Source organism: Eschrichtius robustus, chromosome 9 (assembly GCF_028021215.1).
Source record: "Eschrichtius robustus isolate mEscRob2 chromosome 9, mEscRob2.pri, whole genome shotgun sequence".
Classification (NCBI taxonomy): Eukaryota; Metazoa; Chordata; class Mammalia; order Artiodactyla; family Eschrichtiidae; genus Eschrichtius; species Eschrichtius robustus.
The window spans coordinates 7,614,118-7,638,263 of NC_090832.1; the positions used below are offsets into that span (position 1 = coordinate 7,614,118).

Here is a 24,146-nt window from a genome sequence, read left to right on the forward strand (position 1 = left end):
GATAATTCTCTCCACAGTGTTGGACTTTTCATTTGTGTGATATTTCTTTTAAAATCACATGAGGAATTTTACTGCTGGCATCCTTTCCTCCCCTCCCCTCCCACTGATCTGTTTCTATCTGTCCCTAATTCCATTCTGATCATCCTGGCGTATGTTACCTTATTGCTGCCGTAAGATCACAACTAGGAAAACTCACCTAGACTGGGGTCTCCCTAAAACGCTTCATAGTCTAAAGTTATCCCTTCTGCCCCAGCCATTAACCATCAGTCCCCCCAGCTCCCTCTCTCCTTCCTCGCCCACAAAAAGATCTTCAAAGGGTCCCCAAAGTGGGCACCCCAAAGAGGGGCTGTCCAGCAGTAACAGAAGTGAGTGGAAGCCCACAGATCTGGGGTGATAATCAAAGAGGAGGCTTCACATTTCCCTGGTCACAAATCCACCACGACTTTGAGTGGGTGCCTATCCCAGACACTACTGGAAAGGTAGCAGCCAGGACCTTCCCCAGTAATAGGAGCAAAGAGAAGTTTTTCTTTCCTTCACACTCAGGCATCCAACTTTCTAGGTATGGAAGATAGCAAAGGGTTACAAATGAACTTCTCATTTTCAGGTCATATCTCCTGCATGGCAAAAAGTTCTCCACTTGTGCGTAAGGAATAGAATTAAAGAAATAATATTTGAGAGCACAGCAATGTTACCTCAAACTGTATCACAGAAATACATGGAAAATGCTTTAAAAATGTTTCAAGGGGGAATTCCCTGGTGGTCCAGTGGTTAGGACCCTGTGCTTTCACTGCTGAGGGCCCGGATTCAATCCCTGTTCAGCGAACTAAGATCCCACAATCCACACGGCACAGCCAAAAAAAAAAAAAAAAAAAAAAAAGTTTCAAGGAACTACTGAAATTTTTCTAAAGATTAATCTCTAAGGAAACAAAGCAAGAAGCCATGTGATAACAGTATGGCCGTGCTAGAAAGTGGTTCATCACAGTATTGGGTGAGAGTCCACATTTGGTTCCCAAAACAAGATGGAACTTGAATTTCTAAAGAGTCAGCATCTTGCCCCTGCATCCTCCCATTTGCAGAAATAACGTTGCAGCAATGAGGCCTCACCGTACTTGCAGGAGGAAGGCTGACCAGCGGCACTTCTCACCCGCCTAACCCTGGTTCTCAAACAGACAAGGAGGCGTAGCCAGGTCTTACCAATCACGTAGCAAGTCATCCATGTCCCCTTTCCAAACACGCCCTGTAGGAAGCGGAAGACCACAAACACAGGGAAATTGGGCGCAAATGCCACCACAACACCAGCGACGCCAACACCGAAACAGGATACTAAGTAAATGACTATTCGGCCGTACCTTTTTGAGAAAGAGAAAGGATGAGGTTACCTTAAACGTTTTCTTCAACACAATGAGGAGACTCTCACTGGAAGTGTTGTTAAAGGAGGTTTAAGTGCTGAGTTTGTGTCCTCTTTAGGTTCATTATTACCATGTCAAGGATGGCTGAAAATGCTACGCTTTGTTTTATAGCAAAGCCAGGGCAAATAAAAACCTATGCCTCTGAAATGACATTACAAAATTTAAAGCACGGAATGCATCCTTGGGGATTGCAGTTTCCAAAGAGATGACCCTCTCCATTACAACGTTTTTTTCCCATACAGTCACTCCAGTGGCACAGCTTAGATACTTCCTAGCATTTCTGTGGGTGGGGTCAGAGGAGAAAGGGACAGAAAGAAGCCAAAATGGTCATGACAGCCAGGAGACCTGGCCTTCTGGCTCACCCATCCACCAGTCATGCAACTTTGGGTGAATTTCTTAAGCAATTCAAGACGCAGGTTTTGTTTGTTTGCTTGTGATTTTTTTTCTTTTACCTTTCTACAGTGAGGTTGTAGAGACCAAACTGAGATGCTAACGTGAAAGCTCTTTACAAACTATCAAGTTCACAATAAATGTGATTTGTTCTTAAGTTTTGTGTTTTACTTTCACCATTTACATAGCCATTATTAAAGCGCTTAGGCAAAAGACACAGGTGACCGCGGGCAATATTCTGAGAGTCTGATGCTAAGTGGTCCAGTATAGCTGTGCCAGATTATTGGCTGGTGAAGCCCTGTCATCAATGACGTTTGAGAGATTTGCTTCAAAGACATTTTCCCATAGAAATTTCCATCAAATTCACACAGCATCTTGCTTCAGAGTGGAGACACAAGTAGTCTCGGTTTACATAGGTTTTTAAATTCACTCTCTGCTCTTCCCACTCTCCTCTCACAGATATATGACCTAATAAATTGCTTCTTGTCCTTTCCTTCAAGAATATAAGAGATTGAAGGAGCTGAAAGATGGTCAGCCCCGAGGTGAGGCAGCATTATTCACGGCTCTGTCTTCCTCCCCGAAGTACCGGGTCACATCTGAGGACAGACGCTCAGTCCCTCCCGGAACACAGGTAGAAAAGCCCCCTCCTTTAGTCAAGTTACTTCAGTTTGAAGATATGTTGATTGGTTGTGAAAGAGAAACATGCCGAAGAAGCAAAACCTAATGCTTAAATTAGGAAGAGTAACAACAAAATGAAAGAAATACATATTGAAAATCTATAACTCAATTCCAAATGGCAGCCAGTTAGGAAAGAGAGGGTTGTGTGGGGAAGATTAAGGAAGGAAAAATGAATTGAAAAGGCTGTAAGGAGAAACAGTAGGAAAGACACCGATAAAAGAGAGGGAAAGAGCACCAGACACAGAGGATTAAGGAGAAAGTCACATGCCGAGGAGGGCTGGGGGGACAACACAAGAAAAAGAAGACAGAGGAAGGGAGAGCAACCAAAGGTTCTACCCATTTTGAAGTCCTGGTCTGGTCAAATGCAGACCACCAACTGCCTACAGGATTGGGGGCATTTTGTCTTGAATTCTCCAATTAACTGCTGTTCTCAGCTCTGCAAGAGGCACTCCCAGCCCTGCCCACTGGGAACACGGTCATGACGACCCACTAATGCTGGGCTGGAGTGCTGGGAGCAACAGTAAGCCAGACACGGAGGACAGAGAGAATTGTTAAATCACTGCAAGTATGTTCATACTTAGAATTGGGATAAAGGAACAGTTAAACAGGAGTACAATAACCTACATCAATAATGTGTGAAACGGGGATATCTGAAGAGAGAGCACGGCTGTCTTGAATATATACACTCACTTTGTGTCTGCCATTAACTGGTGTATTTATGGACGTTCAAGAATAGATCAAATTCTTTTCATGGTTTTTGGAAAACTTTTTTTTTTGCAGAGTTTTTAATTTGTAGAATAAATACAAAAATTTGTTTTAATTAAATGAAACAAATTTGTAAGGGGGCGACCTTATGACTAAATTAATCAAGCCGCGACCAGCGAGTTACTGAAGCCCATGGAATCACCTCCACAACATCCAACCAGCCAGCCATGGGCCCCGCCATGAAGTCACGGCCTTGCTGCTCTGTGTTTCCTCTCAGATGCATTCAGACCCAAGGGGAGCAGCCCCAACCATTTGTACAGTTCAAGGGGTGAGGAGACGAAGCTTACGAAGGAAGGACTTAGTGCAGCCAAACAGGTATGAATGCCATAAGTGGAGGAATTAAGATTTTTTTCCAAAATTATAGCAAGAATAGTTTTCTAATGGTTAACATGAAACATCTTCCTCTCCATAGGTACACATCATCTTCTAGATGTAAACTGGCTGCCATACCCATGCCTACCTGTCCGCTGCATAGCCCAAGGTGAATGCCCCGGCCAGGAAGCCCAGGTTTAGGATGGCTTGTGTGAGGTCCAGCATCCAAGCATTGACACACACGAGGTCAAACTGGGAAAACAAAGAAAACACATGGGAGACGGAGACATGTGGCAATGCTTAAGACATTAAGACACCTCAAGACACCTGATCATCTGTCCAGACCAGTGATCCTTAAACATTTTTGCTCATATGCTCCTTAAATAAAAATTTTAAGTGTATCGCATAGATATTTTTACAGTGATATATAAACGTCTCCTTTATCAGTTTCACTATCTGCCATGGATGTAATTTTCAGTACACTACAAATGCTGACATTTTTAAATCGTTCTTTCAACTGTATCTGAAAGAGTACTCTAGCCACGTGACACCTACCATCATCCAGTGAAAACAAGTTCTTCAATAGCCTAAAATTTGACACTAATCTGTTTTCTCTTTGAATTCTTATTTTCATTCCCACATACATATATCCTAATATTTTATATAGCAAATATTGTGTTCTGTGTTAATGTGTATTATGTTAATGGACAAGTAAATAAATACTTCTGCATGTAATAAATTATGTACATAAATTGACATTTAACTAACATTTTTTTTCTGTGACAATGTCTCTAACTATTAGAATCCTTTCTGATTGGGTTATAATTACGGTTACTTTTAGAACACAATTGACAAAAACATAACATATGATGAATCTTGAAAAAGAATTATTACTCAGGAGTAAAATTTTGTTGGAAATGCACTGCGCCTTTTCTAGAAGAATGTTAAAAAAGCCACTTAGTTCATGTAATCTGTGGTTGAAGATTGTTTATTACTAGAATGAGTTAGGGCTCAACATCAATTCTATTCCTGTTTTTCATTTTTATAAATTTATGTGCCAAGAGAACTTGTCTGTATAAATAAATTAATGGGAATGGAGAGAGTTTTGTTACAGTATTGTTACTCAATTCTTTTGCTTCCTTCTCAATGCCAAGGTTCACAGAACAATCTATCATCAAAATTATTTTTAACTTTTTTATTAACCAACATGCCATTTAAGACTCCTACAGTCTTGCTGTCAGGAAAGAAATGGAAACCACCAGACTTACAAAAAGTTGTTTAATCAAATCATTAGGGTCATTTACTTTCTTTCTTAGTTACTTTCTTACCAATATTCCAAACTGTCCCACTGTTTGGTTCCCCACAGGTTTTAAAACCCCAGGTCAATACATCATAGTAAGATGGAAGAGAGGTGGGAGTCCTTCCACAAAGGGGGAGAAGGATATTAGGAAAAGACCTATATCCTCATCATGTACATATCCTCAGACAGATCCATTTTGGACATATGTGCGTTGAGGCTCTGAAAACTGATTCCCTTCAAAGTAGCCAGGCCCTCTACCTTGTGATTTTCTCTGCACACCTCCAAATGGCATGCTTGCCCCAGTGTGAAGACCACTACTCTAGACTGTAGCATGATGAGAAAATTAATGTTGTTGGACTAGGAATGGTGAGTGGTCTTATAGATACATATTCGTAAGCAAACTGTAATAATATTTATTTATAGAACCTGACTTGTCTTGGTTCTACAGCTAATGACCTGTCGACTAACATAGCTGGAAAAAAAAAACTGGGGTCAGTGGTAGCTGGCTCACTTCATAGACTTACTGAAAAGATTTATGGAGATTAAAGAAGTAAGAATATACACATATATGCATAGTAGTAGTAACTTAAAAGAGATTTATCGTCAATGTAGGTACTGGTTTTCCAAAGCACAACAATTTCATTTTAAGTAAACTTGCAGATGATTATCTGAAATAATTTCCCATTAGAATTAAACATATAAAGGATGCAATTAGAGTATATAAAATCTCAGAGGTCAAACAGGTGATTTAACCGCCAGAGAAAGCATTTTGACTCAGAAAAGTGTCAGCCAGTGTCAAATATAACCTCTCAAAGAGTAGAATTTGCTTCCTCCAGCTGAGCTTCAGATAACTTGGTTAACTAAAGATAAAGGAATGTTTTCCATAGATGACACAGCAAGGCCCAGCAAGAGCTATCCTTTTATGAAAGTATTTAGCTGCTTTTGAATTGTGTGAATTAAAATACCCCTCAATACTCTTTAAACACAAAGATATTCTCTAATAGAAAACCCGTGACCTTGGATTTCCCTGGTGGCGCAGCAGTTAAGAATCCGCCTGCCAATGCAGGGGACACGAGTTCGATCCCTGGTCCGCGAAGATCCCACATGCCGTGGAGCAACTAAGCCCGTGCGCCACAACTACTGAGCCTGTGCTCTAGAGCCCGCGAGCCACAACTACTGAAGCCCACACGCCTAGGGCCCGTGCTCCGCAACAAGAGAAGCCACCGCAATGAGAAGCCCGCGCACCTCAACGAGGAGTAGCCCCCGCTCTCCGCAACTAGAGAAAGTCCGCGCAGCAACAAAGACCCAATGCAGCCAAAAATAAATAAATAAAAAAGAAATTTATATATGAAAAAAAAAAAACCAGTGATCTTTTTCACTCTCCCATAAAAGAAATTTTCAAAAAGGATTTTTTTGTATTTTGTATCACAATAAAATTAATTTAAAATAAATGTTTAAGTGGTTAAAGGGCTATGATAACTTAGTTTCTAAAGCACTACGATACCATCCAGACCACATATTGTCAGTCCTCTATACTTTGTTTTGCATCTCAGATGCTGGAGGAGTGGAAACTACAATTCTCAGAATCCTTGCCAGCAGGGGTTCTGTTTAGGTTCTGCCAGTAGGGGGCGCTGGTGCAAGATCAGAAGGCAGGAGGGAGGTAGTGGGGATTCTGCTTCTGGCTGTGGCAGCAGCACAGGCTCCAACTGTAGCAGTGACAAAAGTCAGTGCTTTTAACCACTCCCCGGCTACACAGGGCCAAATGGACAGGACCCACAGGCTCTGTAATGCTGTGGAACAGGGCAGGGGTTCTGCAGGAGCTGTCTTTCCTTGCTTTTCTAGCCTTTCCAAAACAGCTCAAATCCAAATCCTTTTATTCAATCCCTTCCCGCTTGAAATACCTAGCCTAGTTTCTCTTTTTATGCCTGGGAGCCTGCCATCTTTCAAAAGCACAAAAGAAATTAATATAAACAAATCACATACCTGTAAAGAAATGCACACACACACACACTTAGGTTCCCAGTAGGGAACAGACACTGCAGTCACAAGGATGGAAGGGCTTGGTTTTGACTCTTGCGCGTACAGTCAGGAGTCAGAACCCTGCCTCCTGGGGCTGGTGCTTCCTAATCAGCTCTGAGCTCGCTGCCTGCTGCCAAAACAGCTCTGAGTCTGAGATATGTTTTTGTGTCTAGAGAGAGGTTGGCATGTACCAAAGCCAATGAACGTCATAGGCTGAAGACTTTTTCCTGAAATAAAGTACTAAAAACAGTTTGTAGTTCCCAGGGAGACCCAAAACCCATCTCTTGTCAAATTTAACTAAGTTTGAATCAAAGACACAAGCATTTACGTCTGTCCTGAGGCAATCTACCAAGAACAAGTGAAGCATCGCCTTTTTTTTCCCTAAGTGTACATATTTAAAGTTATTTTTAAATGCTCATAAATCCAGGTGTACCCATCCTGTTAATTTTCTTTTAAAGTCACTTTTATTTAAATTTCAAGTCATTTTTACACAAAGAGAATTACTCCCCTTGGCATGAGCAGAAAGCCAATCTGATAAAAGATTCAAACAACTGTTCATGGAATGCTGGAAGGGATCACATTGTTTCATTTTGCAGAAAGCACAACTCTAGCCTAATTAGATACTTTTGAAGAGCTTCCAACCAAGTGATTTTTTAAGCTTTTCCTAGTCATTAAAATCCAAACAGACATTATGTTAACTTGAGTTGTAATGATAAAATGCTGGAGCAGGTCATTATCAGATCTATGCTCAAGTTTTGATTTCTAAATTATCCTTAGAACCAGAGTAACAGAATATCTTCAATACACAAAGGCCAAAGGTAGGAAATAAGGTAAAAATAATGCAGGGATGCAGGAGACTTAGGACCTCAGGAGGGGGCTTGCCCGCTCCTGAAACCACAGGGAATGGCACCTGATGACGCGCAGCTGGCTTTTCCATAGATGTCTTGTTTAGCCTTCTTGAACAAATTCTCACGTGAGAGATTCTAAGTTTAGAGGACATCACAGTATTTGACTCCAGTGTCCCTTTGGTTTGACCACTGGGTGTAGGGTGCCTCTGGCTACATTTAGCACTGGCCAGACAATCACACGTTGACCCCCATGGATGGATTCCATTTCTAATCAACAAGCCGCCATCACAGAGCCTAATAATGGTTAAAAATAGTGTACTCATAAAGAAAATCATTTGGGTTGGGTCTCCATGAGGGGGAAGGATGTCATTATTAATTCTAGTTTTAATGAAAATTTCTTTAATATGATCCGATAGCATTATTTGGGTATCTTAATACCAAAAAGTTAATGCTTTTCTGATCTGTATGAACCATCATGATGAGCTGCAGGTATGAAAACTAATCATCAGGTATTTACAGCTTCCAGTGGTGTGCCTGGCATCATGCAGATGAGGCTGGGAGCAATACCAGTGATGAACAGGCTTTGCTTCTGCCTCTGTGACGAGCTTATTACATGGCTTAGAGAGCCAGGATCAGTTCATGGGCAGCAAATGCAGAGGAACTGAGATCTAAATGGAATGGGATTGACTATAAATGCGTGAGGGCCTCAGGGAAAGAAACGACTGGTGGGACCCAGAGCAGTCAGATTCGTGAAGAAGGTGGGACATAAACAGATCCTTCAACAATGAGTTGCATTTAGAAGGAAAAAAAAGGGGAAAGAAGGGTACTGAGCAGGGCGACGGGCAGCCTAGGCTCAAGGACAGAAGCGTGCGGGCCAATGAGGTTCAGATCTGCCTGCAGCAGTGGAGGTGCCAGGCTCAGGTTTGAAGCTGAAGAACCACTTGTGTCTGTGCCCCCAGTGGGGAAGGGAGCGCAGGTCCCGCAGGGACAGAGTTTCTTATTCAGGAAACCAGAGGCATCGAGAGAGCTCACAACAGGGAGGAGGAAGTTCTAAAAGCTAGAGGAAGAGTCTGGAAGGTTGCAAATGGAGAGGTCCAGAGCAGAAGTCCTGGTCCCGGGACAGAACGAGATTCCAAGGAGATGATAGATGATAGATGATAGAGACGAGACAGGAAACCCAAGAGTCTGCAATGATCACCTAGGACAGGTGACTTCACCGGCATAAAGAGGCACCACTGTGTGATGCAAGGTTTATAGAGCATCACCTGTCATATCAGCTGCTCTCCAAGGTGGATAATAAAAATAATGCCTCATCATTTATTAACTGAAGACCTTCGTGACTCACCCTCACATCTTCAAAGTTCAAGCTGTTTTCTTTCTTTGTAGTGAAGACAAGCAATTACTCATCTGAAAATGTTTACGATTTCTCTAAACAACTGAGACTATGTGAAGATGAGAGGAAAATGACAGGCTCTGAATCTGGACAGATCTAAGGGCAGAGAGGAGCCGCGGCTCTGGAGTCAGCCCAGGTGTTGATCCAGCACTCCTAGCTTTGTGTCCCTTGATGATTTTCTTAGTGTCTTTAACCCTCTGTGTCCCTATCTATAAAATGGGGGTAAGAACTGGACTGATGCTGTCACTCAGGTAATATATGTAAAGTATTTAGCCCAATGCCTGAGATATTAAATACCCAATAAACTTTCCCAATTGCATTATGATTGCTGATCTAATGTTGATGATAATAAATAGCATAATGAATGGTTTTATTTATTTTTTTATAAACTTATTGTTTATTTATTTTTATTTTTGGCTGCATTGGGTCTTCATTGCTGCGTGCAGGCTTTCTCTAGTTGCGGCGAGTGGGGGCTACTATTTGTTGTGGTGCGCGGGCTTCTCATTGTGGTGGCTTCTCTTGTTGTGGAGCATGGGCTCTAGGCACACGGGCTTCAGTAGTTGTGGCACTCGGGCTCAGTAGTTGCAGCTCACAGGCTCTAGAGTGCAGGCTCAGCAGTTGTGGCACACAGGCTTAGTTGCTCCACCGCATGTGGGATCTTCCCAGACCAAGGATCGAACCCATGTCCCCTGCATTGGCAGGCGGATTCTCAACCACTGCGCCACCAGGGAAGTCCCAATGAGTGGTTTTAAAATGTGGTTTTCACCACTGACTGCTTGTTAGAATTACTTGGAGTAAGTGAAAACAAGCCTAAGCTCCACTCCAGACCAATTAAATCAGAATCTAGTCTCACAAGAAGGTGAGTTTGGGGCTTCCCTGGTGGCGCAGTGGTTGAGAGTCTGCCTGCCAATGCAGGAGACACGGGTTCGAGCCCTGGTCTGGGAAGATCCCACATGCCGCGGAGCAACTGGGCCCGTGAGCCATAATTACTGAGCCTGCGCGTCTGGAGCCTGTGCTCCGCAACAAGAGAGGCCGCGATAGTGAGAGGCCCGCGCACTGCGATGAAGAGTGGCCCCCGCTTGCCGCAACTAGAGAAAGCCCTCGCACAAAGACCCAACACAGCCATAAATAAATAAATTTTTTTAAAAAATGCAAAACCTTTTAAAAAAAAAAAAAAGGCGAGTTTGAAAACCACTCGTATGGAGGTTATCAGTGATTTACATGCCTGCTGGCAGGTAGTTAATTTTTGCATATTGTACTGGGTTGAATAGTGTTCTCCCCACCCCTCCCACAATTTATGTCTATCTGGAACCTCAGAAGATGATCTTATTCGGAAATAGGGTTTTTGCAGATATAATTAGTTAAGATGAGGTCACACTGGATCAGGGTGGGCCCTAATCCAATGACTGGTGTCCTTATAAGAAGAGGAAGCAGAGGCACAGACGCACACCTGGGGGGAGCACCATGGGAAGACATAGGCAGAGATTGGAATGATGCATCTACAAGCTAAGGACCACCAAGGATGGCCTGGTATTTGCTTGCTAGGGTTGCCATGATGCAGTGTGGCTTAAGCAACAGAAATTTATTTCCTCACAGTTCTGGAGGCTCGAAGTCTGAGATCAAGGTGTCAACAGAGTTGGTTTCTTCTGAGGCCTCTCTCCTTAGCTTGAAGACAGCTGTCTTCTCCCTCTGTCTTTACCTGGTCTTCCTCTGTGTGTGTCTACGTCCTAATCTCCTTCTAACAAGGTCATTAGCCATTTGGATTAGGGCCCACCTGAACAACCTCATTCCAACTTAATTTCCCCTTTAAAGAATCTGAAAAAGAGTGGATATGTGTATATGCATAATTGAATCACTTTGCTGTACACCTGAAACTGACACAACATTGTAAATCAACTATACTCCAATATAAAATAAACATTAAAGTAAACAAATAAGGCTGAGGGAAGCCATTGAAGGATTAAACACAAAAAGACTATCTCCAAATACAATCACGTTCTGCGGTGCATACGAATTTGGGGGGGGTTATATCTTAGCCCATAACAGCCGTCAACCCTGGAAGTTACCAGAGAGGCGTGGAGTGGATTCTCCCCTACAGCCTTCAGAGGGAGCAGGCCTTGCTGACACCTTGCTGGATTTTTGTGTTTTCTAACGCAGGTCCCATATCTCTACTATTAAGACATAGTGGGCTTTGCTGTTATTCTCTCTTTTTACCTTTGGTCTTTAGTAAATAACTGCAAGCAGGTAACATCTTTATTTTAATGATATTTATTCTGGTTGCAGATCATTGCTATTGATTTCTTAAGCTATATCTCAAAATAACATACCCACACTTTCTGATAAAGCTGATTTCTGAGAAAATAAGAATAACGAATAAGGAGGTTTACAGTCCTCAAAGGGAAAAATGGGTAAATTCAGAAGGACAACGTAGAGAAACAACTAAATGGGGGATTAAGCTCATAATGAAATGCATCTCTATGAGCATTTTACTAGAAAATGTTTTACCAGAAAAAAAGTAGAGATTTAGAAATACATAGAGGAGTTTGCTAAATCATTCTGTTGATAACGTTAAGTGACTTAACACAGTGCTTCTCAAATGCGCGGACCAGCAGCACAGAATCGTCTGGGAACTTGGGAGAAACGCAAGTTCTTGGGATCCACCTCCAACCCCCTGAATCAGAAACGCTGGGGTGGCACCCAGAAACCCGTGTTTGAACAGATCCTCCAGGGGATTTTGCTGCATGCTCAAGTTTGAGAACCACAGAATCGAACACATTACTTACATTAGTAATTTTTCAAATTGGACACTGCTGTGGACCCCACCTCACTCCCCCTATCCCCCTCCCCACCTGCGGGTTCTCCTCCTGGTAGAGACTGAACACCTAAGTTTTGCTTCTAGATCTGTTTTCCAGGGAATCTAAGCTGGAAAAAAAGATATAGGACCACTTCATGAGATTTTGTTAGAAGAAGTAGAACGACTTAAAGAGATACCCTAAACGTAAAGGATTTCACTTGAAGAATGCAGTTGAGAATAAAGCCACAACGCCCCGTTGCGCCTGAGTCTTCTTCCTTCTGCATTCTCCTCTCTCTTTTCCTTTTTCCACAGCCCAGCCCACCCAGATGGAGGGGAAAGCAGAGGCTTCAGAAACAAAGCAAAGAGGGATTAGAAAACAGAGAGTGAGATAAAGGGGCTGGACAAAGAGGAAGGCACCAGGAGGTGAAACCAACATGGTAACTGAGACGGATGCCCTGCGGGGCTGCTCTTCCCCACGTGACGGTGCAGCAGCTGCCTCGTAGGCTGGAGACTCTCACGACGCGACCGGTGGGGCTGTGTGTACCACCAAACGGCACAGCCGGCCATGGGTGGGCCGTGTCTATCTAAAGGGGGGGGGGGGGTTGGGTTGGTTCAAAGCTGAGAAAACTACGACCTTGGGCTTCCCTGGTGGCGCAGTGGTTGAGAATCTGCCTGCCAATGCAGGGGACACGGGTTCGAGCCCTGGTCTGGGGAGATCCCACATGCCGCGGAGCAGCTGGGCCCGTGAGCCACAACTACCGAGCCTGCGCATCTGGAGCCTGTGCTCCACAACAAGAGAGGCCGCGATAGTGAGAGGCCCGCGCACCGCGATGAAGAGCGGCCCCCGTTTGCCGCAACTAGAGAAAGCCCTCGCACAGAAACGAAGAGCCAACACAGCCAAAAATAAATAAATAATTTAAAAAACAAACAAACGAAAACTACGACCTGCTCAGGAAATAAGACTTAAGAAATCCACATTGGCTTCCAACTCCCAAGGGCCACAGAGATCCACATATTTATGAATTACTCTCTCTCCCAATTTCCATCTAAAAGGGCCCAACCAATACAATCCTAAAAACTGCAAACCACAGACAGAAACTAGAGACGTGTCCTGCCCAGAGACCTAAAGCTTTGGGAGTTTCAGCAGAAAGCAAAGCGGGTCTGAGTCCAGCCAGGCGGGCACCACCTGCTGCCATAGAACCTGTCTAAGGGAAGCAAGCCTGTCGGGGAGCTGAGCAAAGAGACTCAACCCTTGTCCCCTCCCCTCTCCACGCCCCTCACTCACAGCCCCTGGGCTGGAGCCAAGCCTTGCGGAAGTGGGAGGATTCTGGGCATCCAGCTGGTGCAGGAGCCTGCGGTGTGGGCTGCCGGCGACCGGTTGGCAGGGCTGGCCCTGAGTTGCATGCGTGTCTAGAGGGGGTGTGCAGGACAGATACTCCAGGGTCAGCTGCTGAATGGCTGGAAGCAAAGGCGGGTCCTTCCTTGCCCGGCTGTCTTGTGCAGCCATGTCAACCCCCCACGAGGAGAAGCTGCTAGAACTCTCTGAGCCCATGGAGGTCTCCTCCTGATCCCACGCAAACCAGAGAAAAATCACAGTCAGTGGGAACCGGCAGAACTGAACAGACACCACGTACTCCTCACCACGCTCCGAGCCAGCTCCGAGCTGGCCACGTGCCCACCTGCAAACACAAGCAGAGGAAAGCGCCCAGGCTGGGGCCAGACTCCGAAGTTCAACCGAGAACCATCTGAACGTTCGGAGCAAATGGTTCTCGGTAATAAGTGACTGCAAGAAACAGGAGCACTAAAAACCCTAATTCAGAGTTTCGGTGAGATGCCAGAGGCCATCACATTGATGAAGCAAGAGTGGTTAGTCGGGGGAAAAGGAGCATTCTGCAAAAAGGAATTGTTGGAGATTAAAAGCATAACTGCTGAAATTAAAAACAAACGAGGCAGCGAGCAGCACTGATGGAACGCTGGGGACGAGCGAGTCAGTGACTTCGAGCATCCGTTTGAAGAAGTTTTCCGGGAACCTGAGAAAAAAGGCAGAGCAGACACCTGAGAGGAAAGAAGAGAAGCACAGAGCAGTCCAAGGTGCTAACGCTGGCTTTTCCATAAATGGGAATCCATAAGGGAGGAGGAGAAGTTATGATAAGGTGCAGAGAGAAATTCTGTGAGTGGAAGGAAGATTTGAGCCCAGTGACCGGCAGGAGAGGTCCCACTGTATTGTAAATAGCTGCACTCCAATCCCCACACCCACCCTCACTCCAGAGACCCCTGAGTGTGAGTAGGGGGCCTGGAGATGAAAGACTTTCAGATGTTTCCCCTGTGCTCAGCACCACAGGCACCTGAGCTTTCTCCCTCCGTCCCTGCCCTTGTCCCATCGCACACCCTCCTGCCCCTAGCTTGGGATTCAGCTTTCTCTGGGGCGGTTAAGTCAGGTATTGGTCTATATTTATTGATATGGAAAGAGACCTACACTTTAGCAGATTTAAAAATCAGGTTACAAAACACAAGGCCTACGATTCCACAGGTGTACAACAATCTGTATTTAAGCACGTATGTGGAAATATCAGAAGGGAAGGGCACCCACAAGTTTTTTGAAGAAGTTCTGACTGGATTCTAAGTGATTTCGTTTCCATACTTGTGTGTTTTCTTAATTTTCTTTGCATTGAGTATGTATTATTTTATGTATTTTACTAGAAAAATGTAAAATATCCACTTTGGAAAAACACGGAAATTCTATACTGAATGTAAAGCCACATTAGAAGGATGGGGAAAGAGTTTCATTGAGGGAAATAAGGTGAGGACAGCAAGGGGAAGGGGGAAAGGGCCTCCAGAGTCAGATGGTAAAAGGCTGGTATGTGCTGGAGTGAGGCGGGCGCTCTTCCTGACAATTATGTTTGAAATGATTGTTGGTGGGAAATCAGAGATAAGTGAGGGTGGGGTGGGGAGACTGTCCTCTTAAAAGTCTTTCAAATGATACTTAATTTCACATGAAATTTAGGAAGCAATTAAAAAAGCAAAAACACAAATCAAGAACCTCTTTCTCCATGCAGTTAAGCCCTTTAATGTCTAAGGCAAGTCTGCTCTTACTCCTGGCAAATCCACTTCTGATAAATGAGTTTTCATGGCAGAATGCAGCTCTCAGTCTTTGCCACTGCTGCCTGATCTGAAGTTAGTGCACAGGCAGAACTAAGATTTTGTGTGCTGCACCTCTGATATTGTCCTTCAAGTCTCTGAGGAACTGTTTGTTTTCAGTCTTTTTTTTTCCCTCTTCTTCTTTAGACTGGGTCATTTCTACTGATCTACCTTCAAGTTCACTTGTTCTTTCTTCTACCATCTCCAATCTGCTATTGAGACTAGTTAGTGAATTTGTCATCTCAGTTATTGTACTTTTCAGCTCTAGAATTTCTATTTCTTATATCATTTCCATTTCTCTGTTGAGATTCCCTATCTACTCATTCATCATTTCTCCTTTAATTCTTTGAACATCCCTTAATTGGTTGAACATATTTATAATAGCTGCTTTGAAGTCTGTGACTACTGAATCCAAGGTCTGGGCCCACTTGGAGTCCAGTTCTAATGGCAGCCATTCTCCACTGCCTCACTGTCTACCCCCCAGCATGATCACATTTCCTGTTTTTTGCATGTCTTACTGGCTTCAGATGTAAAAGGACAGGGCTTAAAGTGGTCACTTCAGTCTCTCTGAGTCCTGCTGTGCTCTTCTAACGATTGTAGGCTTTTTGTTCTGGTAAAAAGTTAACGGACCTGGACTTAAACTACAAAGTCTGACTCCCCTGTGATGTATGGCAGCTGGTAACTCAGCTCAATTGTACAGCTTCTGACAGCCGCTTTTTTGGCCTGGCTCTCTGGTGGTCTGCCCCGGAATTTGGGAAGAGTTTATATTCAGAATTTGGGGTTCAGCTTTCTGTGGTCCTCCTGCTTTTGGGGAATCTCACTCCCCTAATTTCCAGCTGGTCTGTCGGTTTGGGGCTCTGCTCTCTCATGCCTTTAGCCAGTAGGGCTTTAGCTTTTTATTACCCAAGCTGTACATGGGTTGGGGAATGCACTCAGTTTATGGGTGAAAAAGTAAATCTGGATTTTTATTTTATTTTTCTGAGAAAAATTAAGTTGGACTTTGGTTCTTATAATACCTACAGGACAAGACTGAACGTCCCACATTTAAAAATCGCATGAAATGAACTTTCAGACTATAAAATATTTTTTAAATGAATGTTCTATTTTATCAATAAGACTAAATAGCTTTTACTGGTATGAATATGTCCTTCAGAATTTTCAATTTAAAATTTATTCTCCATTTTACTGGACTCGTTGGAAATATAATTGAGTGAAGTGTTACCGTCATTACCTGTGATGTTGGAATCTCAGAAGTAAGATATTTCTGGTGCTCTCTTTGCTCCAAAACATCACACTAACTAGCTTTTTGGTTCAGTTTTCCAGATCGGTAGAAAAATGATGTCTGAAAATAAACATCATAATAATCTCTTTGATAATTTCTACTCTTGATCATTGTAAAACACATTATTTAAGAAAATAAGCAAGTTCACATTAAACTACTTCCTTCTCAAGCCTAATTATTGTAGGATTGCGGTAGGACCCTGTGGGGCCTTCCTCGGCACAGGCTGCCCCCGACATCTCCCACCTCTTGTTTGTAAAAAACCTTTAGCCTCCTAGGCCTTCCCCAAGTTCCAAGAGCAAATTTAATCAGGGAAGTGAGAAAATGAGGAAACAAAGGAAGGCAGTCAAGCGAGACAAAATAATAATAGTTTGGCCATAAAACGAAATCAAGGGCTACAGTTCCTCCTCAAGGGCTATAGATAATATCCCGAGCCATATCCTTGAGTTGTTTTGCAGATACTAAAACCTCCACCAGGTGGAAGAAGTTAACTATATACTGACCACCAGCACGTAGACCCCAGACCAGCTGGAAACAGAAGGTTGATGATGATGATTCCAGAAATACCACCGTTACCTCACCACCAACCAATCGGAAGAACGTTCATGAGCTGATCACGCACCCTGCGACCCTCTCCCTCACCCTGCCTTTAAAGACCCTTCTCTAAAAGCCATCAGGGAGTTTGGGTCTTTTGAGCATGAGCTACCTGTCCTGCTTTCTTGGCCCTGCAATAAACACTGTTCTTTCCTTCACCACAACTCCGTGTCAGTAGATTGGCTTTGCTGCACGTCAGGCAAGTGGACTCAAATTTGGTTCAGTAACAGGATAACTTTTAACTATTAGCATTTGAGATAATATACTCATCTAAGTTCCCTAAAACAGTGTTCATTTAAAGTTGCATACAATATCCGACTCATATTTTCGCCTATATTCTCTATCCCAGAGGCCAAGGTCAGCCTTGAGTGTTGGAGAGGAGTTGCCTTTTGTGGTACCCTGTTCCATGACATTAACCATACATAACACCTAACAGCTGATGTTCAAGCTTCATGGTGGAGACCTCCCAAATGGGTCTGCTAAGCATCTGTCTTTATGAGATATTAGTAAAGTAATAATCCACCTTAGAATAATAACATGTCCTACATGTGGTATTAGGGAGGAATGCCTTGGAAATGAGATTATCCCTCCTTTGATTAAAACCTTCAATAGCTCCCTATTTTTTACAGAAGAAAGTTCAGGCTTTTTATTACAGCTTTCAAAGCTTTTCCCATAGTGCCTCGACACATTTTTCCAATCTTACCACCCATCACTTTTCATTCTCAGCTGCACCGGCATGTTCACCCATATTTGAATTATTTTTACCTTTGTGAGCTTCCAGCTGTTCTCTCTGTCTGGAACACCATTTTTCCATCTCTTCTCTGTCTGATAAAAATCCCATTCCTTCATTCTTCAAGGCCTAGATAAAATGCATCCACTGGAGATGCCCTACCTATTAGACCCTTCATGAATATCTATTTCAATTAGCTCCAGAAGTTAAAGACCTTAATTGTGACCACATAGCCTGAATTTTCTAGGAAAGTCCCAATACCATAATTTTCTTTGTCTCTAAGGTAACTTGTTAGTACTCAGACTACAGGTCCCTGTTTTGGGGTTGATAAACTCATTTACTACAACACTGTCATTCTGTATCATCAGATTAAAAATCTGAAAAAAATAACAAATTATTTTTAAAAGATCATTGCCCATAATTTTTCAAAATTATTTTTTATTTTAGCTACATGGTGACTGTATATAAATTAGAAGAAAAACAACCAATTATTGGAATCACCTGCAACTCTACTCTGATATGAATATTCTTCTATACTTTTATCTATGCATATATACACACATATATGTTTTTAAAAGATAAGGTTATATTCTTCTACTATTTTATAGAGTCTGCATGTGATTTGTGAGTTTTTGAATCTCTCTTCTGTACCATCATTATAAATGGCTGTATTTAGTCTATTGCGTATGTGGCCATAATTATTAAACCAATTCTTTATGCTGGAAAAGGGATTAGGTAGTTTTAATTTTTTCACCATTATAGAAAAATACTGCAAGCCTTATTTTAAAAAAGAAATGCTAAATCAATAAGTGTTTTGAAATATAGTCATCATAGCAAGCAAATATATGCATCTGGGGGTAAAAGATTAAATTATAACTTCAAAAAACTTATTCCAGTTGCTTGGTTAACCTTCCTATATTCCAAGTTATTACAAAACAAGTTTTGAAAAATATTATGTAAAGCAACCTGCTAATTTATGCATGTTACACATTCTTTTGTAAAACTCTTACACAGACCTCCTAAAATAAACATGTATGAGCACATTCCGTGGAAATCCATTTTTTTCCAACAAAGTTTTCAACCCCAGTTTTTAGGAAAATAAAATGTAGGATCTGTTTAGATTAGCATCATTGTTAATTAAAGTGAGCAGAGGTTCTTCTTGGAGTGGATTTCGTATCCCTTACATGACAACAATCCTCTGAAAATAATTACAAGGTGTAGAGACATTTAAAAGGACATGATAAGTATACTAAAATGACTCAACATTTTGGAAACAAAGCTGTCCAGACTAGACAACGGGAAAAATAAAAACAGGTGACATATTCTGCATATATATTTCAGATATATTTATTCACATATGATTTGTGAGCAAGGTAATAAACAATGAGATACACATTAGAAACAATAAGTTCAGAGTTCCTTGATTTCTTAGGACTCTGCAGTTATTCATGGGGGGTTGACTTGTATTTGAAACATACAACAATTAGTACCAAAAATGGGACCACTATTTGACAATTATAAGTACAAAGGGCAAAACAAAACACACAGTATTTATCCTTAGAAACATGACAATGTTTAAAACTAATAATAATAAAAGTTTAGCTGCCTTTTATGATTCTTTGCTTTGGGGAAAGGAAGGTACCAAATTAACCTATGGTGAAGCAAGACCTGGGGACTTTTACAGGTGCAAAAAGTAGTTCTATCACATCTAGTTGGCATTTTGAAAACAGTGTCAGGAGATATTTTGCTACTAAAAATTTTCCTCATGTATGGACAAAGCGATATTTGGCAGCTTTCTGGGCTGTAAGACCTCATGGAACCTACAGGAAAGATGTCATAAGCTCTCTCATTGTAGGTGAGGTGAAACAGATAGAGGAAAATTATTAAAAGCAAAATAATAATGATAATAATATAATAATAATAAATCTCACAATGAGCTTAACCATCCCTTTTGAGAAAAGTCAACACATGATCTTCTCTGTCCTTTGGAGAGAAAGACAGACGCCCCTTCTCCCACCTCCCATATGAGGGCCTGACGTAGAAATTTTTGAACTCTGCCATCTTGAGATGTTAAGGATTTCCTGATACATATTAGTGTCCATCAGGCATTCCTTGAAGGGGAATTCTAGGATGGAGGAGGTCCATTACATCTTACTAGATTTCACTTTCTGTGTTTCAAATACCTTTTGGAAACTACAGTTGCCAAAGATTTTCATAACCTAGTCAGAACATAGAGTACCATGTACACCTTTTAAAGTCTGCCAAAGCCCATACTTTCTAATAGAGCACACGCTTATGACACAGGCAGCCAAGCTGAAGAAACACCAGCAACAGTGCCACATAAAAATCGACTTCTCCGGAGTATAAAAACTGGCCTACAGAATTTAAATCTTTGGTATTTTTCCACTTTAACACACGTCTTTTTTAATCTTCTAAAAAAATCATTGATTTTGACATGAATATTAAAAAGCCATGTTCTAATCCTATTACACTTTTTTGACTTTGACACATCAGTCTAGAATTTTCTGAGCCTTAGTTTTGTTCACACGTCAAAACTCAGGATACTGAACAGACAGTCTTGAGGGTCTGTGCTTTCCTGTTCTGATATTTTCTGTCCTGTGAACATGGAATGAATGTTAGAAACACCAGGTGACGCATATCAGTAAAACAATTACTATTAGATTAGGAAAGAAACAAAATATTGATACAATGAGAAATTTTAGAGGAGACACACAACATTATATAAACCAATAAGAAAAGCAGAAGTTATTGTCAGCATAAGTCAACAAATGACCACGAAGTTTAAAAATGGCAAACTGACTCAAACAAACAAAAATCTCTGTGCCAGAGAATATTCAATGGAGAAAAAGAGTCTCTTCAGCAAGTGGTGTTGGGAAAGTTGGAGAGCCGCATGTAAATCAATGAAGCTAGAACACACCCTTCACACCATACACAAAATAAACTCAAAATGGCTTAAAGACTTAAATATAAGACAAGACACCATAAAACTCCTAGAAGAGAACATAGGCCAAACATTCTCTGACATAAATCACACCAATGTTTTTCTTAGGTCAGTCTCCCAAGGCAATAGAAGTAAAAGCAAAAATAAACAAATGGGACCTAATCAAACTTAAAAGCTTTTGCACAGCAAAGGAAACCATAAACAAAATGAAAAGACATCCTATGGACTGGGAGAAAATATTTGCAAATGATGTGACTGACAAGGGATTAATTTCCAAAATGTGCAATCAGTTCCTACAATTCAATAACAAAAAAGCAAACAACTCAATTGAAAAATGGGCAGAAGATCTAAATAGACATTTCTCCAAAGAATACATACAGATGGCCAATAAGCACATGAAAAGATGCTCAGTATCACTAATTATGAGAGAAATGCAAATCAAAACTACAATGAGGTACCACCTCACACAGGTCAGAACGGCCATCATTAAAAAGTCTACAAATAACAAATGCTGGAGAGGGAGTGCCGAAAAGGGAACCCTCCTACACTGTTGGTGGGAATGTAAATTGGTGCAGCCACTACGGAGAACAGGATGGAGGTTCCTCAAAAAACTAAAAATAGAGTTGCCATATGACCCTGCAATCCCACTCCCGGGCATATATCAAGACAAAACTATAATTTGAAAAGATACATGCACCCCAATGTTCACAGCAGCACTATTCACAATAGCCAAGACATGGAGACAACCTAAATGTCCATCAAATGGGTAAAGAAGATGTGGTGTATATATACAATGGGATATTACTCAGCCATAAAAAAAGAATGAAATAACACCATTTGCAGCAACATGGATGGACCTAGATATTATCATACCAAGTGAAGTAAATCAGACAGAGAAAGACAAGTACCATACGATATCTCTTAGATGTGGAATCTAAAATACGACACAAATGAACATATCTACGAAACAAAAACACGCTCACAGATATAGAGAACAGACTTGTGGTTGCCAAGGGGGAGGGGGGTAGTGGAGGGAAGGACTGGGAGTTCAGGGTTAGCAGATGTAAACTATTACATATAGGATGGATAAACAACAAGGTCCTACTGTATAGCACAGGGAACTATATTCAGTATCCTGTGATAAACCATAATGGAAAAGAATATATATATGTATAACTGAATCACTTTGTGTACAGTAGAAATTAACACCACTTTGTAAATCAATTATACTTCAATAAAATTAAAGTCTTTGTGCCAAAACTAAGCTTTCTCAGCAGCCTCTGCAGATGGCCTCTTCCTCCATTTGTGTCTTGTTTTCACTTTATTTTTTGTTCTCTCGGTGGTTTGTATTTGAGAGCAGGAATAAGTGGGATTTGACAATAGAATTATTTTCATAACATTTCCAATTGATTAGAATCAGGAAAAGAGGCTTGAGAAAACAATCTCAGGAGAGTCTGGGCCAGGATTTTTGGCTAGAGCACTTCAAGAAAGTCTGGGACAATGGGATTATTGACTAAACTCCACCTGGAGAACACTGCTTTGCAAGTGTTTCCCTGTTGTGACTGCTGAGTTTATAATTATAATATTTGACCCGAAGCGCAGAACAAACTTTGTAATCTATATTACTCTGAACACTATTTCTAGCACACACACACACACACACACACAACACACACACAACAGTGTATTTCCCAAAGTCCTTAAGATGCCCGGAACTGCCCTTGTCCAGGGGTTGGGGGTGTTAGAAGGAAGGCCTGAAAGGCATGTCAGCTCCTTTCCCAGGACTGAGGTGCACTTTGGCTCTGTTGATTCCAGGGCACGATTAACGTATCATCCAGGATTGCCACTCTAGTTCCTCATGGGACCCAAGACCACATTACCATTAGTTGTTCAAGGTCCCACATTGAAAATCTTTGCTTCTTACTACATTTTAAAAACAAATTGTTTTCCGTATGATTACTTGGAGCTATTGAAACAAACAAACAAAAATGTAGATGGACTTCATGAAGACCCTGTTTTAAGGCTCCTTAAAGCAGATGTCAGCGAGGGTAGTGCCTTGAACACGCATTAACCAACTAAGCAGGACACAGCAATACAGCAGCTCAGCAACCTGGCCATTTGAGTCTACACATCCAGGTGTTCAGGTGAATAAATATAGAGATGATGTCTCATCGTAGGTACTCTGGGAGGCTTCATATCTGGAATCTAGTGGCTGAAACTTATTTTCACTGACCCCTAACATTTACTGAGTACCCTACAGTCAAGCTTTCAATTAGTCGCATACACCATCTCATTTAATCCTCCCAGCAACCCTGTGAAGTAGACATGATTATTACCCTCATTTTACAGATGAGGAAACTGAGATTAGGAAGATGAGGAAACCAGTTGGAGGTTACACGCTCGTCAGCAGGTGGGGAGGAGGCTGACCTGAAACGTCTAACTCCTGCCTCCACCCCCTCTGACACCCCATATGCCCCGACCTGCCACCCTTGCAGCCTCATACAAAGAAATGGAGTTTTAAAAAGTTGCTGGAATATACGTCCTTCATTTAAGCAGGTGCAAGAGCTCATTCTTTAACCACTTTTACTTGGATAGATGTATACTGCCGCAAATATCCAAAACTCTCTTGTTCTGAGACTTGTTTTTTAAACCCTTGGCATTTTTCTTTAAACAAATGTTGAATAATTACTTAGACTTCATTAAGCTCTCTCTCTTCAGTAAGTGAGCTATTTCCATCATATTTTTGCCAACTGAATGTTGCCTCATGCTTGCAGTAAAATTTTCTGCTACTGGTATAACGGTAAAAAAAGGTTGGTATCACACCATACTTTTGCTTTCTCTTCAAGCATTACTCTAGCAGTTTTATATTGCTCTTAGAACCAATTGCTTGGCGGGGGGCAGGGTGGGGGGAGTACAAGCTCTTGAGTACAAGAGGTATGCATCTTGGTCCTAAAATTATGTTTGTTTTGCAAGGGAAGGAAGGTTCTAGAGTAGAGTGTCACCTTGACTGTTTATGTCTTTTTAGTGGCTCAGAGTAGGCTAAACAGCAGGAAAATAGATCATTGCTAAGACTGCACTTCTTATGTTGAAATGACAGGGCGTTTCCGAAGGGCGGTGGTACTGATTGGCCACGCTCACGTGGATCTGGCTGTCTGTGAGACCCCGCTTCGTGCCACGTCAAAGGTCCAGGTCTGGTCTGATAAGTTTCTGGAGAGAGACGCTGCCACCAAGGTGTAAGGTGACCACGTGGTCTTTCTCACAGTGCTATCCACCTACCCACTTGGGGAAGCATTAGGTGCCAGACTTCCAAAGTGAGCCACTCAGGAAATAACGTGCGCCCACTTGGTCTGTCCCTCCCGGTGTCCCTGGGAGGCAGAGGTGCTCCAGCCACTGTCACTGCAGTGCTTACAAGTGAAGCTGGAGACGAGACACACATTCATTTAGTTTAATTACTTAATTCTTAAACCGGAGGTTGGCACCCATCCTAGAAAAGGCCTGAACGGCCTTGCCGCTGCCAAGTCTTTTTCTCTTTCTT

At 42.0% G+C, this 24,146-nt stretch overlaps 1 protein-coding gene across 1 annotated transcript in view; it reads right to left on the reverse strand.

Moving 5' to 3' along the window:
* Positions 1-24,146, reverse strand: part of SLC22A3 (solute carrier family 22 member 3) — a 93,095-nt gene that overhangs the window by 45,902 nt on the left and 23,047 nt on the right. The window contains exons 2-3 of the mRNA XM_068550788.1: positions 3,703-3,806; positions 1,195-1,349 (exon numbers count right to left, since the gene is read on the reverse strand). Of these exons, the coding sequence (XP_068406889.1) occupies positions 1,195-1,349; positions 3,703-3,806 (259 nt within the window). The remainder of the gene's footprint in view (positions 1-1,194; positions 1,350-3,702; positions 3,807-24,146) is intronic.